The sequence below is a fragment of the Phyllostomus discolor genome, chromosome 8 (assembly GCF_004126475.2).
Source record: "Phyllostomus discolor isolate MPI-MPIP mPhyDis1 chromosome 8, mPhyDis1.pri.v3, whole genome shotgun sequence".
NCBI classification, from domain to species: Eukaryota; Metazoa; Chordata; class Mammalia; order Chiroptera; family Phyllostomidae; genus Phyllostomus; species Phyllostomus discolor.
Window position 1 is genome coordinate 58535534 of NC_040910.2, and position 14855 is coordinate 58550388.

The 14855-nt window shown below is 59.0% G+C and overlaps 1 protein-coding gene across 1 annotated transcript in view; it reads left to right on the forward strand.

Moving 5' to 3' along the window:
- Nucleotides 1–657: 657 nt before the first annotated feature.
- Nucleotides 658–14855, forward strand: part of OBSCN (obscurin, cytoskeletal calmodulin and titin-interacting RhoGEF) — a 55438-nt gene continuing 41240 nt past the window's right edge. Inside the window, exons 1-24 of the mRNA XM_036032801.1 lie at nucleotides 658–901; nucleotides 1079–1345; nucleotides 1488–1757; nucleotides 2641–2907; nucleotides 3260–3526; nucleotides 3744–3856; nucleotides 3969–4122; nucleotides 4300–4461; nucleotides 4546–4650; nucleotides 5201–5467; nucleotides 5702–5971; nucleotides 6114–6380; nucleotides 6468–6734; nucleotides 6832–7098; nucleotides 7967–8239; nucleotides 8842–9108; nucleotides 9350–9616; nucleotides 10260–10532; nucleotides 10902–11168; nucleotides 12107–12373; nucleotides 12471–12734; nucleotides 13402–13665; nucleotides 13847–14113; nucleotides 14218–14490. Coding sequence (XP_035888694.1) covers nucleotides 784–901; nucleotides 1079–1345; nucleotides 1488–1757; nucleotides 2641–2907; nucleotides 3260–3526; nucleotides 3744–3856; nucleotides 3969–4122; nucleotides 4300–4461; nucleotides 4546–4650; nucleotides 5201–5467; nucleotides 5702–5971; nucleotides 6114–6380; nucleotides 6468–6734; nucleotides 6832–7098; nucleotides 7967–8239; nucleotides 8842–9108; nucleotides 9350–9616; nucleotides 10260–10532; nucleotides 10902–11168; nucleotides 12107–12373; nucleotides 12471–12734; nucleotides 13402–13665; nucleotides 13847–14113; nucleotides 14218–14490 — 5743 coding nt within the window. The 5' untranslated portion in view covers nucleotides 658–783. The remainder of the gene's footprint in view (nucleotides 902–1078; nucleotides 1346–1487; nucleotides 1758–2640; nucleotides 2908–3259; nucleotides 3527–3743; nucleotides 3857–3968; nucleotides 4123–4299; nucleotides 4462–4545; nucleotides 4651–5200; nucleotides 5468–5701; nucleotides 5972–6113; nucleotides 6381–6467; nucleotides 6735–6831; nucleotides 7099–7966; nucleotides 8240–8841; nucleotides 9109–9349; nucleotides 9617–10259; nucleotides 10533–10901; nucleotides 11169–12106; nucleotides 12374–12470; nucleotides 12735–13401; nucleotides 13666–13846; nucleotides 14114–14217; nucleotides 14491–14855) is intronic.

Consider the following 14855-nt stretch of genomic DNA (forward strand, 5'->3'; position numbering starts at 1 on the left):
TACAGGGATCCACCCTCTTGGGCCCCATGCTGATGCTTTCACCCTCTCCCTTTTTTTCTGCTTTGTACCTCCTTCCCCCACTGTGCTTAGCTGCCTGAAGCACTCAGTCTGTTTCACACCTCTCAGCCTTTGTCCCCAGGGTTCTGAACCCAATCTGCCCTCTCCAGCTCCTTTCCTTGCTCTGCTCCCTGCTGTCCTTCTGAAATGTCAGTTCAGTCACCAGGCTGACCCTACTGTCCCTGCAGTATCTGCTGATGGGCCCATGGAGCCCTGAAGGGCAGGCATCTGGCCTCTAGATTCTTGGTTGGACAGAGCTTGTGGGCCCCAGGCCTGTGGTTGCCTGCAGCTCGCTCTTCCTGGCCACTCCTCATGGCTCCTGGGAACCTGATGGTGGCCACCAGGTGGTGTGGGGCCCTGCTGCGTTCATGTTTGGGCCTGTTCAGTGGAAGCAGCAGCCAAGGGTTGGACAAACAGAACATTGAAGAGCAGTTGGAACTTGGGACAGCTCCATTTTAGGCCTTCACTTTATGGCCTGAGAGCAGCAGGGCCCAGGTCAGGGATGCAGGGTCCCCGCTTGAGCTGACTGATCCTCCTTTCCTTGCCTCCTGTGCCCCAGAGCCAGAGCCTGAGCCCCCTGCCCTGGAGAGACCAGGCTGCAGGGAGCCTCTGGTGGTCAGGGAACACGAGGATATTATCCTGACTGCCAAGCTGGCCACACCCTCTGTGGCTGTGGTGACTTGGCTCAAGGACGGTGTGGAGATTCGACGCAGCAAGCGGCATGAGATGGCCAGCCTGGGGGACACGCACACCCTGACTGTGCGCAGCGCACAGACTCTGGACAGCGCGATCTACAGCTGCCGCGTGGGAGCTGAGGGGCAGGACTTCCCAGTGCAGGTGGAAGGTCAGCCATCCGCACGCGCAGTCCTCTGAAAACCTGTGTCTGCTGGGGTCTTGTGGGAGGGCGTGCAGGCAGTGTCCAGTGTGGATCCAGGTGGGGCTCAGGGAGCATGACCCCAAGGCGCAGAGATGGTCCCCAGTGCCCATGCCCCTCCCAGCTGATGTCTTTCGCCTTCCACAGAGGTGGCCGCCAAGTTCTGCCGGCCCCTGGAGCCTGTGTGTGGCGAACTGGGTGGCACAGTGACACTGACCTGTGAGCTGAGACCGGAGCAGGCCGAGGTGCTATGGCGCTGTGGAAGCGTGCAGCTCCGGGCAGGCAAGCACTTCCAGATGGCAGCTGTGGGGCCCCTGCGCTCGCTCACTGTGTCAGCCCTCAGGGTGGAGGATGCGGGCGAATATGTGTGCGAGAGCCGTGACGACCGGACCAGCGCCCAGCTCACAGTCTGTGGTACGCAGCCGCAGTGGGTGCAGACTGGGGCGGGTAGCTCAGCTTCCCCGGGTGGCTTCATGGAGGAGGTGCCCTTCCACGGTGTCTTCTGGTGGGGCTTTGCCCTTCCTGCCAGCCTCTCAAATGGAGCTCCTGCCCATAGTCCCCCGTGAGGTCAAGTTCACATCCGGGCTCAGCGCTGTGGTCGCAGAGGAGGGCCGAGAGGCCACCTTCCAGTGTGTGGTGACCCCCAGTGACGCAGCCGTCATGTGGTTCCGGGATGACACCCAGCTGCAGCCCAGCGAGAAGTTTCTCATATCGCAGAGTGGCGCCAGCCACAGCTTGACCATCTCTGGTCTGGCCCTGGAGGACGCAGGTGAAATCACCGCAGAGGCTGAGGGTGTTAGATCCTCAGCTGTCCTGCGGGTCCGAGGTGAGTGTGTGTGTTGGTGGTGGGGGTGGGGGTGACAGGGAGTTGGGCACCTCCTGGGTGAGCTGATTCCTGGCTGGCACCTTGAGGCTCGCTGGCACCCAGGTCCTCTGGCTGATCTCAGGGGACATGGAGTTTCCTGGCTGCAAAGAGAAGACTGGAGTGGAGTGGACACCTCCTCTGAAGGGTAGAAAGTAAATTGTTGCAAAGTGACCTGGTCTGAGAGTGGGGTCCCACACTGAGCCCCATAAGTGTTGAGGTAGGGGGGAGTGTAATTGGCAGCCAGTGCAAGCAGAGACAGGAGATGAGGATATACTTTGCTCGCTGAAGCCAGATTGTGCTGGCATGAGCCAGGTGTCACCTGAAGGTATGCCATTGCAGGTTTTCGAGTAAGAGTAGTGTAGGCAGATACACTCTCTGGGGAGGTCGTGGCACAGCCTGGGACTGGGAGGTGCAATCCAGCATGTTTCTCTTCCTTCCCGTATGTACTCCCAGGGTCTTAGTGGAGCAGAGGTGCTGACACTGAGGGCCTGGGGGCTCAGAGTCCACCTGTTTCACCAGCTCCCTGTGTCCCAAGGCTGCTGGCCACTGGCCACATTTAGGAGCTCCAGACAGTGGGTCATGGCAGGGTTTTCAGAGCAGGAGGGCAAAAGGTGTGAGTGGGTTGGGGAAGGAGAAGCCTCCTTAGTCTCCATGCCCTCCCATAAAAGCATACCTGTGCAAATGTGCAGCTGGGCCCTGAGTATGACTAAGGCCTCGTCTGGCCTCAAGTCCGAGTGTGGCAGGGCCCCTTTCTGCCTGCTGGGGGTTGGGGTGAACAGGAACCCTCTGTGCCTGGCCTCCCTGAGTGGCAGTCGCTGTGTGACTGCCCTTTTCCTGGCCACAGAGGCTCCTGTGCTGTTCAAGAAGAAGCTGGAGCCACAGACAGTGGAGGAGTGGGGTTCCGTGACCATGGTGGTGGAGCTGACCAGGCCTTGGCCAGAGGTCAAGTGGACACGCAATGCCATGGTCCTAGCCCCAGGCAAGAAGGTGGAGATTCACACAGAGGGCACGAGTCACTCCCTGGTCCTCCACAGCGTGGATTTTGCTGACCGGGGCTTCTATGGCTGTGAGACACCAGATGACAAGACGCAGGCTAAACTCACAGTGGAAAGTGAGCTGCAGGGCAGCTGTGCCTGGGGGCCAGCACCCAGGATGGAGGAGGGAGGGGAGGGGGGCATGAGAGGAGCAGAGTTTCCCACTGGAGACATTCCCTGGGAAGGGGATGGAAAGGGAGGGTGGGGGTGGACTACCAACTTGGAGAGGCATGCTAGGAGAGGGGTTGCAGGGATGGTGGCAAGGTGGACCTTCCATGGAAAGCAGTTATCCTCCTGTGGTGGGTGGAAGTGGGCCTTCCCTTCTAGGGCACAACATGCTGAGTTGAGGCCCCTGGGGAGGTCAGGAGGGCTGGCCTGAGGGTCAGGGTCCTGGTGCAGCAGCACACCTGTGCCGTGTTTGTCCTCCAGTGCGCCAGGTCCGGCTCCTGCGGGGCCTGCAAGCAGTGGAGGTACAGGAGCAGGGCTCGGCTATCATGGAGGTGGAGCTGTCACATGCCAAAGTGGAGGGCAGCTGGATGCGTGATGGTCTTCGGCTACAGCCAGGGCCCTTGTGCCACCTGGCAGTGCAAGGCCCTATCCATACACTCACACTGTCTGAGCTGCGGCCACAGGATGGTGGTCTCATCGCCTTCAAAGCTGAGGGAGTGCACACATCTGCTCAGCTTGTGGTAACTGGTGCGTGGGGAACAGGGAGGCACCTGCTCGAGAGCATGTTCATCCCTGTCCCCAAGGTGGCCCAGGAGATAGGCAGGGACAGGGAGGTGGAATCCTGGGGGTGAGAGGGACATTCATTCCTAGAACCAGCTGAGTGATTTGGTCCAGCTCAGCCCCCTCACCCCTACCCAGGGCTCCTCCAGGACCTGCCTCTCATCTCCTTCTCCTGCTTCCCCAGAGCTGCCTGTGAGGTTCAGCCGCCCACTGAAAGATGTGGTGGCCACAGAAAAGGACAAAGTGACCCTGGAGTGTGAGCTGTCCCGTTCCAATGTGGATGTGCGCTGGCTGAAGGTACCTTTGTCCGTGGACCCTTCTGCTCCATCCCACTCCTCCCCATGGGTGGGCAGGAGTAGGACTGTTGGGTAGGCATCCCCAGTGCCTGACCTGGCCTTGTACCCTACAGGATGGTGTGGAGCTGCAGGCTGGCAAGACAGTGGGCATGGCAGCCCAGGGCACCTGCCGGACACTCATCATTTACCAGTGTGCCTTTGGGGACCAGGGCGTGTATGTGTGTGATGCCCACGAGGCTCAGACCTTGGCCTCTCTGAAGGTGCAAGGTGAGGGCTGGGCAGAGTGGGAGAACAGGGATAGGTGCAAAGACCTCCTGGTCCTCAGTGTCCCCCATCAGGGTACTTGCCCTCTGGTCTTGACCCCCTCCTATACTCAGCAAACTAGGGGTGGGGGTGGGCAGCTCTGTGTCTCAGAGTGTGGCACGGTCTCCCTCCATGCCTCAGGCCGCAATGTCCAGATCCTGAGGCCCTTGGAGGATGTGGAGGTGACAGAGAAGGAGAGTGCCACCTTTTCTTGCGAGGTCTCCCATGATGAGGTGCTAACCCAGTGGTTCCGGAAGGGCAGTAAGCTTCGGCCCAGTGACAACGTGCGCATCCGCCAGGAAGGTGTGAGGGCAGCGAGTGGCTGTGGGAGGGCCTCTCCCTATCCCCCAGGCACCTCCCCGGGTGCTGAGTGGTCTGTGTCCCCAGGGAGGATATACACACTCATCTACCGGAGGGTTCTGGTGGAAGATGCAGGAGAAATCCGATTTGTGGCCGAAAATGCAGAATCTCGAGCCCAGCTCCGAGTAAGAGGTGAGGGGCCTCAGGGGAGGGCATAGACTGGACACCAAATGAGAACACGCATGTGCTGAGCCAGCTGTTCCAATGTTTGCCTGGCAGGATGGGTGACCCAGGAAGAGCGAAAGAGGGTGTTGCCTCCACTGCAGGGAGACAGGGCTCTGGGGAGGCAGCCCACCTTTGTTTAAAGTGAGGGTACCGGGAAATTCTTCCTCCTGGGACTTTGGCAGGTGCTGAAAAGCAAGGTGCCAGGCTGATGGCCTTGATGACAAGAGGGAGTGGAGACCAGGCACAAGGGAGGAGGGGGCCTGAGGACAGGCAAGGCGACCACCTGGGATGCAGTGATGTGCAGGCCAGGGTGGGGCAGATGTGGGGGCAGCAAGGGGGTACAACAAGGGGCACAAGGGGTGAAGGTGCTTTGTGGTCAATTGTACAGAGGATCTCAGCCCTGAGCATGACACTTGGCTTAACCTGGCTGGATGGGAGCTGCATAGACAGAGCACCTAGTCCCAGGGGGCTGAGGTGGCTGAATGCCCACCCTGACCCCTCTTGGCCTCACCCACAGAGCTGCCAGTGTCCATCCTGCGCCCACTTCGGGACAAGATTGCCATGGAGAAGCACCGAGGCATACTTGAGTGCCAGATGTCACGGGCCAGCGCCCAAGTGCGGTGGTTCAAGGGTGGCATGGAACTGTGGCCTGGACCCAAGTATGAGATGGTCAGTGATGGCCTCTACCGCAAGCTAGTCATCAATGATGTGCAGCCCGAGGATGAGGACACTTATACATGCGATGCTGGCGATGTGAAGACCAGCGCCCAGTTCTTTGTGGAAGGTGAGGCAGGGCCCAGGGGTGAGGCAACAGCTATCTCCTGTGCCTGGGGATGGGCTAGGGCCTTGTCATTGACCCTGATACTTGGAGGCAGGCAGGCCAACTGGGGAGCGTTGGGGCAGGAGGTGGGGGAGGGTGAGAGCACAGAGTATAGGGGATAGTGTATCCCCAGGAAGGAACAGCATGGGGGTGCAGCAGTCCTGCAGAACTGTGCGGTGACCCTTCCCTCGCCCACAGAGCAATCCATCACCATCCTGCGGGGCCTGCAGGACGTGATGGTGATGGAGCCCGCCCCTGCCTGGTTTGAGTGCGAGACCTCTATACCATCTGTTCGGTCGCCTAAGTGGCTGCTGGGGAAGACGGTGCTGCAGGCTGGGGCGGACGTGAGCATGGAGCAGGAAGGCACAGTGCACCGGCTGACGCTGCGGCGCACCTGCTCTACCATGACTGGGCCAGTGCACTTCACCATCGGCAAGTCTCGCTCCACTGCCCACCTGGTTGTCTCAGGTGAGCTGTGCAGCCTGTGAGCAGAAGGAGGGACTCCTGCAGATGAGGTGCTGGACCAGGGCAGCCGATCATGGTTTCTGGGGCTTCCTCCCCTCCTCGGCCCAGCCCTCCCCGCAGTGCTATACTCTCTCCTCCTGCTCAGACATCCCTGTGGTGCTTACACGGCCGCTGGAGCCTAAGACTGGACATGAGCTGCAGTCGGTGGTCCTGTCCTGCGACTTCAAGCCGCCGCCCAAGGCTGTGCAGTGGTACAAGGAGGACACACCCCTGGCACCGTCTGATAAGTTCAAAATGAGTCTGGAGGGTCACATGGCGGAGCTGCGTGTCCTGCGGCTCACGCCCGCCGATGCTGGCATCTACCGGTGCCAGGCTGGCAATGCCCAGAGCAGCGCCCAAGTCACCGTGGAAGGTGCGTGGCAGGGGTACAGGGCCACCTTGAGAGCCCTGGGGCAGGTGGTGGTGGCATAAGCTGAGCCTTCCCGTATGCTCTTGGCAGCTCGGGAGGTGATAGTGACGCAGCCACTGGAGGACACAGAGGCCACAGAGGAGGGTCGCGCCTGTTTCTCGTTGGAGCTTTCCCATGAGGATGAAGAGGTGGAGTGGTCGCTCAATGGGATGCCCCTCTACAATGACAGCTTCCATGAAATCACCCACAAGGGCCACCGCCACACGCTGGTACTGAAACGGGTCAGACAGTCGGATGCGGGAATGGTGTGCGCCTCTTCCCCCAAGGTGACGGCCTCTGCTCACCTGGAGGTCAGAGGTGAGGGTCCCTGCGGGATCTGTGGGGGTTCCCCTAGGGGTCCCCAGTGGCAAAGGTGGCAGCTCCTTTGCTCACCTGATCACACCCTGTCCTGCAGTGAAGCCAGTGGTGTTCCTGAAGGCACTGGATGATGTGTTTGCGGAGGAGCGGGGCTCTCTGGCCCTACAGTGTGAGGTCTCTGACCCCCACGCCTGCGTGGTGTGGCGCAAGGATGGCGTAGAGCTGGGTCCCAGCGACAAGTATGACTTTCTGCAAACAGCGGGCACACGTGGTCTAGTGGTGCACGACCTGAGTAAGGACGACGCAGGCCTGTACACCTGTCACCTAGGCACTGAGGAGACCCGGGCGCAGGTCAACGTGCAGGGTGCGTGGGGGCGTGGCTGGGTTCTGGCTCAGGGTACCACCTCCTGAGGCCCCACCCACTCCTAAACCAAGGCTGCTGGGCTGCTCTGGTGAGCCAGGAGAGGTCAGGCAGGCTCTGGGAAGAGTGGGCTTGTCTTGGTCTTTAGGAGGTCCAGGTGCAGCAGGCAGGTTAGTGGGAGGACCTTAGTGGAGTGAAGCATGGGAGACTGGGCAGGCTCTGCCTGATGGAGTCACACAGTACTCAGGTTCCAACAGGGCCTGGAGACATCCACTGTGTACCAGGGGATATGTGTGCGTGAGGCCCATCAAGGGAGCCTCTTGGAGGTGGGGAGGGAGAGAGACCACAGTGTCAGGAGGAAGATGCCTGGGAAGGACTTCCAGTCCACAGCCACAGCCACAGCCTGGGTCTTGTTCCCCAACCAGGTGGTTGCTATCTTACCATGCTATCTATGCATGATAGGACTGTTCTCTATGAACTCATCGTGGGTCCCTGATGTCTGGTGGGTTTGAGATGAGACAGGAAAGGTGAGGGGTGCAGTGAGTTTATACCAGAGCTAGGTGGCCCCTTCACTTGAGATGGCTGCCCTTTCTCTTCCAGAGCATGTGAGCTAGTGAAAACCCCTGATGCTTTTTTCTCTGCCCCTTGTTCTGTAGCAGAGAGGAAGGTGGCCACTCTGGTTGGTACTCACAGCTCTTGGTCATCCAAACACCAGGGTGTGGCCAGCTGGAGGCCCAGGGGGCATTTGCTGGGGGGCTGTGGAGGGCAAGTATTTGAGCCTCTGGAACACTTTGGGGCTCGATGGTGTTGGTCTTGAGAGGCAGGCATCCAGGGCCCAGCCAGTGTGACAGCTGCCTTCCATGGTTCACAGACCTGCACGTGGGTATCACCAAGAGGCTGAAGACGGTGGAGGTGCTAGAAGGTGAGCGCTGCAGCTTTGAGTGCATCCTGTCCCATGAAGATACAGGTGACACTGCCGTGTGGACAGTCGGCGGAAAGACAGTGGGTGGCTCTGGCCGCTTCCAGGCTACGCGCCAGGGCCGAAAGTTCACCCTGACTGTGCAAGAAGTGGTGCTGGGTGACGCCGGGGAGGTGGTCTTCTCCATGCGGGGCCTCACCTCCAGGGCCTCACTCATCGTCAGAGGTGAGCACATGCATCCAGGGCAGACAGGGCGTCTCTGTGTACTGAACTTGGGCTCTCCCCAAGCAGCCTGCAGCAGGGTCTCGGGCTGGGTAGCCTGCCAGGGTGTGTCTCTGGGGACTGTCTCCCTCAGCCACTGGTGGGGACCCAGAGGCTCCTGTTGGAATGCTTGCTATTTCCAATTGTCGAGGGACTCAGGGTTTTTTGTCTCCCACCTGTGGTCCGACTACTGTGGTAGCTCCAGGGCACATGGTCACCAAGCCAGTGAAATCACTGAGCTCATGCTCCCAGCATAAACACTGGTGTAGATCAATGAAGCTTGGTTCACAGCTGGCACCAGCCACTGCCACACTCTAAGTCTTGGGCTCTAAACGATGCTGAAAGCATCTGTGCTCTCACATCTCCCACTCAAAGCCTCCTCGCTTGTGACAGTGGGGGTCCTGGCATTCCAAGGCTCTGTGGCTCCTGGGTCTGAGGTCCTAGAGTTTCAGGCTGTATGTCTGTGGTCTCGGCCCCCAGAGCCTGAAGGTTTCCAAGGGCCAGCTCTGCCATTGCCTCTGGCATGGCCGTGGCTGTGCTTCACAGGCTGCCTCTGCCCCCTTCAGAAAAACCAGCAGACATAACAAAACCTCTGGAGGATCAGCGGGCCGTGCCAGGGGAGGATGCAATACTGAGTTGTGAGCTGTCACGGGCGGGAGCCCCGGTGCGCTGGCTGAAGGAAGGGAAACCCATTCGCAAGAGTCAGAAGTATGACCTGCTCAGCGAGGGTACTCGGGCTGTGCTGGTGGTTCGCACAGCCTCGATCAAGGATTCTGGAGAGTACACGTGTGAGACAGAGGTTTCTAAGAGCACGGCTAGCCTCCGCGTGGAAGGTAATCCCACGAGAGACTCTGAAGCAGCCCCCATGGCCTCTCTTCCCCAGCATGGCATGGGCCCACTTCCTCAGGGCCTCCGCCATGCTGTCCCAGGTGGAAAGGGAGGTGGTCCAGAGGGAAGGGGCTCCACTCAGTCCCTGAGGTTGCGTGGGCAGGCTGGGGGGTGAATTGCTCATGTCCCAAGGGGCACAGTGGGGTTTCAGGCTTTACCCTCACCCCTTCTTATCTCTTCCACCAGAAATGGCAAACTGGTTCACGGAGGAGCTGGTGGATCTGCGGGTGGAGGAAAAAGGCATGGCTGTGTTCACCTGCAAGACAGAGCGCCCTGCAGCCACAGTGACCTGGCGCAAGGGTCTCTCTGAGCTGCATGCCTCAGAGAAGCATGCACCCAGCCAGGAGGGTGTAACTTTGAGACTCACCATCAGTGCCCTGGAGGAGGCAGACAACGACACCTACACTTGTGACATTGGCCAGGCAAAGTCCCAGGCACGGCTCCTGGTGCAAGGTGAGGGTGGCCCGTTGCACAGATTTCATGGCCTGTGATGTGACCTGTGTAAGCCTTGTTTAAAGCAGACTCAGGGGCCCTGGATAAGCCCAGCTTTGGTTTCCCCATCTCTTAGAGAGGTTGCCTTGGGTGGTCTTGTCTCTGTGGTCCTCCCACTTGGACCTTGTTTGAATGAATCAGCAGCCTCCATTTATTACTGCATGTGTGTTTCTGGAGCCCTTCCTATGTGCTAGTATGTGCCTGAGCCCCTTTGCATGTGCTCTGTGTATATTTGCATGCAGATGTACCACCTCTGCACATGAAGGTACCCAGGTTTGAAGAACAGTTTGTGTCTGGCAGGCAGGGTGAGGCTCATCATTGTCTTCTGGGGATGGGGGCACTGGCATGGACAAGCTGGAAGCACAACTTGTGGAGGGGCCATTGTGGGTCACTCTTTATGCTCTGTAGAAGGACTGAGAGGGCTGGGGCTCCTCCATGGACTTAAAACAAATACTTTGTCAGTTCAGCTCTGACTCTTACTGTTTCCTTAGTTTTGTGATCCTGAAATAGTCACCAGCTCACTGTGACCCTGAGCCCACACAAGGTCTAGGGGAACATCCCATTTCTCTCAATGTGGTCCTGATGTACCCACCCTGCCCACCAGGTCAGAGAGTGCTCATCGTGGAGGAGCTTGTGGATGCTGAAGTACAGGAGGGCTCCTCAGCCACTTTCAACTGCCGCATCTCCCCTGCTGACTACGGGCCTGTCCACTGGTTCCTGGACAAGACACCCCTACATGCCAATGAGCTCAATGAGATTGAGGTCCAGTCAGGTGGCTGCCATGTGCTCACCCTGCGGCAGCTTGCGCTCAAGGACTCGGGCACTGTCCACTTTGAAGCAGGCGACCAGCGGTCCTCAGCCACACTGCGAGTCACAGGTGGGCTGTGTGACTAGTACTCTGGTAGGGACCAGTTCATGTGGCTCTGGACACAGTGTGATCCTGGGGCTCACAGAGAAGGTGCTGCGGGCTGGGCCTTGGATCCCAGGGTGGACTTGGGTGGCTGGGTGTGGTGGTTTAAGGATGACTTATTGTGCAGGGTATGCAGATGTGATTCCATGGTCAGCATGGCATAGGCCTGGCTATGCCCCCGTGATGTGGAAAACCACTCAGAGCCTTCCTTGTCTGTGTCCCCACCCTGAGGTGGACAGATGGGCACTGACCTGGGGTGTCACCTGGTCTGCAGTGACATCTGGAGCTTCTTCTGCAGAGCCTACAAGTGCCCTGTCCTCCCTTCTTTATCCCCAGAGAAGCCAAGTGTCTTCTCCCAGGAGCTCAAGGATGCCACAGTCATGGAGGGGGAGGATCTGACCCTGGTCTGTGAGACCACTGTCCCAGACAACCCTGTGCACTGGACCAAGGATGGGAAAGCCCTGCGGGCATCAGCTCGGTGCCAGCTGAGCCGTGAGGGCCACCATGCCCAGCTGGTCATCACTGACATCACCCTGCAGGACAGTGGGCGCTACAAGTGTGAAGCTGGGGGTGTCTGGAGCAGCTCCATTGTCAGGGTCCACGGTGAGCCCCCAGCAGCACTGGGTGCCCATGGTTTTCATCTTGCTCAGGGGTGGGGAGGCTCCGGACCCTATCCAACTCCCTCTCTCTTGGCCTTTGCCCTCTCAGTGTCTGTGTGTGTGTGTGTGTGGATGGGGGTGGGGTGGTGTGCAGGGGATTCACCCGGCTCTGTCCATCTGGTCTCTCTGCAGTTCATCCCCGTCACTGCTGCTTCCTGTCTCTGTGTCTCTGCTGCTGAGAGAGCCCCCCTTGCTTTCTGTTGGTCTCCTGACTGGCATTCTCCTTTGTACTTGATTCCTGACTTTGTCTTGTGTTCTGACATCTCTGTGTCTCCCTCCTGCTGGCTTGGCCCATCTCCATCAGCCTCTGTCAGCCTGGGCTGAGTAACAAATACCACAGACAAGGCAGTTCAAACACCAGACATTTATTTCTTCCCCACCCCCAGGATGGAAGTCTGGGTTCCAGGTGGGAGCAGTGCTGGTTCTCCTGTAACCTCTCTCCTTGGTGTCTGGATGACTGTCTCCTCCCTGTGTTCTCGCATGGTTGCCCCTCTGTGTGCATCCGTGTCCTGGTCTCCTATTCTTATAAAGATACCAGTCATTTGATCTTGGCTCACTCTAGTGGCCTCATTTCACATTTCTCACATCTTTAAAGGCCCCATTTCCCAATATAGCCCCATCTGAGGTTCTTGGTTTGGGGCTCCAATATGTGAAGGGAATCACATTACAGCTCACGACACTCTACCCTTCTTTGTTCATATGTTTGGCTCCCCCTTCTGGAGGGGCAGAGCTCTCAGGTCACTGATGGCTGTCACCAGCCCCTGATGTAGAAGGGATGAGGCCAGCCTGCAGAGTGTACTGGTACCTCCAGCCCACTTCAGCGATAGGAGAGCCCCAGGGGAATGTAAGGGTGAGAACAAGCTGAACTTGTGCCTTCTGCAGCACGGCCAGTGCGGTTCCAGGAGGGGCTGAAGGACATGGAAGTGCTGGAGGGGGGGGCAGCCACACTGTGCTGTAAGCTGTCGTCTGTGGCTGTGCCCGTGGAGTGGCACCGAGAGGATGAGGTTCTGCGGCCAGGAGGCAAATACAGCATGCGGCAGAGGGGCTCCACACTGGAGCTGGTGGTCCAGGACCTGCAGCCCCACGACAGCGGGCGGTACTCCTGCCACTTTGGGGACCAGGCAACCTCAGCCACGCTTACTGTGAAGGGTAAGATGGCCCTGCCCTGCCCAAGCATCCCTGTGGAGCCCCTTTTATCCCCTGTAGGAGGGTGAGGATGATGTGCCCTGTTTCTGACCTTCCACAGCCTCTCCTGCTGAGTTCATAGGAAGAATGAGAAGCAAGGAGGCCACAGAAGGGGCCACAGCCATGCTGCACTGCGAGCTGAGCAAGGCAGCCCCCGTGGAGTGGAGGAAGGGGCCCGAGACCCTCAGAGCTGGGGACAGAGTCAGCTTGAGGCAGGACGGGGCCGTGTGTGAGCTGGAGATCCGGGACCTGGCTCTGACTGATACTGGGGAGTACTCGTGCGTGTGCGGGCAGGAGAGGACGTCAGCCACGCTCACCGTCAGGGGTAAAGAACTGCATGAGGCTTCATGGGGACTCTTTGGGCACTGTTCTTCCTTCTCTGTCTCTTGCACACATACTGTGTGTTCAATGGCATTCAGATCCTCCCTGCCCTTGTTTGTTTCCCTCTGCTCCTGTCTGCTTTCTGTTACTGCATAGTCCAAGACCTGGCATCTAGGTACTGATCTTTATCTAAATCATCTCCTTTGACCAGTCTCGTATACAGCTGGAATGCCAGTGTGTCCCCCTGTCTCTCTTAATATATTTATATTTTCCCCTTTCTCCCTAACCTCTAGTCAGGATGTGAGGGCTCGCCCTGCCTTAGGGGTCTGAGGGGATCCCTGGCCCTGATGACCTGGTTGGACCTAGCTCTGCCCATGGACGTTTGGGTGGCAGCTTCACAATATTCACATGGTTACGTCCGGAACTCCTCTTAAAGCTCCCACCATAGACCCTCTTTCCCCTTGAGGGAGACCCAGGCCCACCATGCCCAAACCTTCCCCAGTCTCCTGGAACCTGTGGCAATGGGTCCTTTGGGTGGCTAGGCAGCTGGGATGAAGCTGAGGGCCAGGCCTGCCCTAGGTTCTCAGTGGAGCTGACTGGGTGTGGGAGCCCTGTCTCCTGGCTGGGTCTCTGGGCTTACTTTGTGTCCTTTCTGCCCACCCAACCTGCAGCCCCACAGCTGGTATTCAGAGAGCCCTTGAGGAGCCTGCAGGCCGAAGAAGGTGCATGGGCCAGCCTGCGGTGTCAGCTGTGGGAGCCCAGTGCTGTGGTCTGGAGCAAGGGTGGCTTGGAGCTGCAGGCCAACGAGCGCCTGGAGCCACGGCAACAGGGTTGCTTGGTGGAGCTGGTGCTTCGAGACCTGTGCCGGGAGGATGCGGGCGAGTACACCTGCACCTGTGGCTCCCAGGCCACCAGCGCTACCCTCACTGTCACAGGTGAGACCCAAGATGGGTTCTGCCCTCAGCACAGACCCCACCTACTTTGGGGGTTTCCTCTGGGCTAGAGTCCCACCTGGGGAGTTCCATCTGGGGGGACCCTAGCCCAGAGGAAACCCATCAGGGCTGGTGGGCAGACCTGACCTGAGGTTCTGTTGACCTTATGTCCCCCTCCCCACAGCTGCACCGGTGCGGTTCCTCCAGGAGCTGCAGGCCCAGGAGGTGGATGAGGGTGCACTGGCACGCCTGCACTGTGAGCTGAGCCGGGCAGGCGCCAGTGTGGAGTGGCGCAAGGGCATGCTACAACTCTTCCCTTGCACCAAGTATCAGATGGTGCAGGAGGGTGTGACTGTGGAGCTGCTGGTGCATGGTGTGGAGCAGGAGGACAGTGGCTACTATACCTGTGACATAGGCCACACTCAGAGCACTGCCAGACTCTTAGTCCGAGGTGAGCTGTCTCTGGTCTCTGCCTCCCCCAGGCTCCTCAGGCCCTGTGGAGCAGAGTGGGGGTGCCTTGCTCAGCCCCTCTAAGTGCCCCTTCTGGCCCCTCAGCCCCTAGGCCCGTGTTCCAGACTGAGCTGCAGGACACAGAGCAGGAGGTGGGCAGCCTGGCCCAGCTGTGCTGCCAGCTGAGCCAGGTGGAGCCTGGGGCCCCCGTGCAGTGGCTCAAGGAGGGTGTGGAGCTGCACGCAGGCCCCAAGTATGAGATGCATCACCAGGGGGTCATGTGTGAGCTGCTGATCCACGGGCTTGAGGCCAAGGACTCTGGCGAGTATGCCTGTGTGGTGGGTGGCCAGAAAACCATGGCCTCTGTCAAGGTCAGAGGTGAGCCCTCCTCTAAAAGCTATCTTTTGACCCCCTCTCACCAAGTGCTGTTCTGGGGTGACTCTTAGGCCCCTAGGGTTACACGCTCTCTTCATTTCTGGACCACTACCCTGTTGACAGTGGGAAAACTGAGGCTGTGGCCCCTAGATGTTGCACTGCCTCCTGCCCCCAGCCAGCAGGTGGGGCAGCTTGACCTGAGCTACCCCTTCTGGGGCCCTGCCTGTCTGTCTGAAAGTCTTGCCTCCCCAATGTCTCAGCCAAAACAGGGCTGGCTATGGGGTGGGGTGGACAGAGGCAGCTCACCACCCTGCAACCTCTTGCCTACTTTCTCCTAAGAGAAGCGCCCTCAGCCCATCTTTGACCCC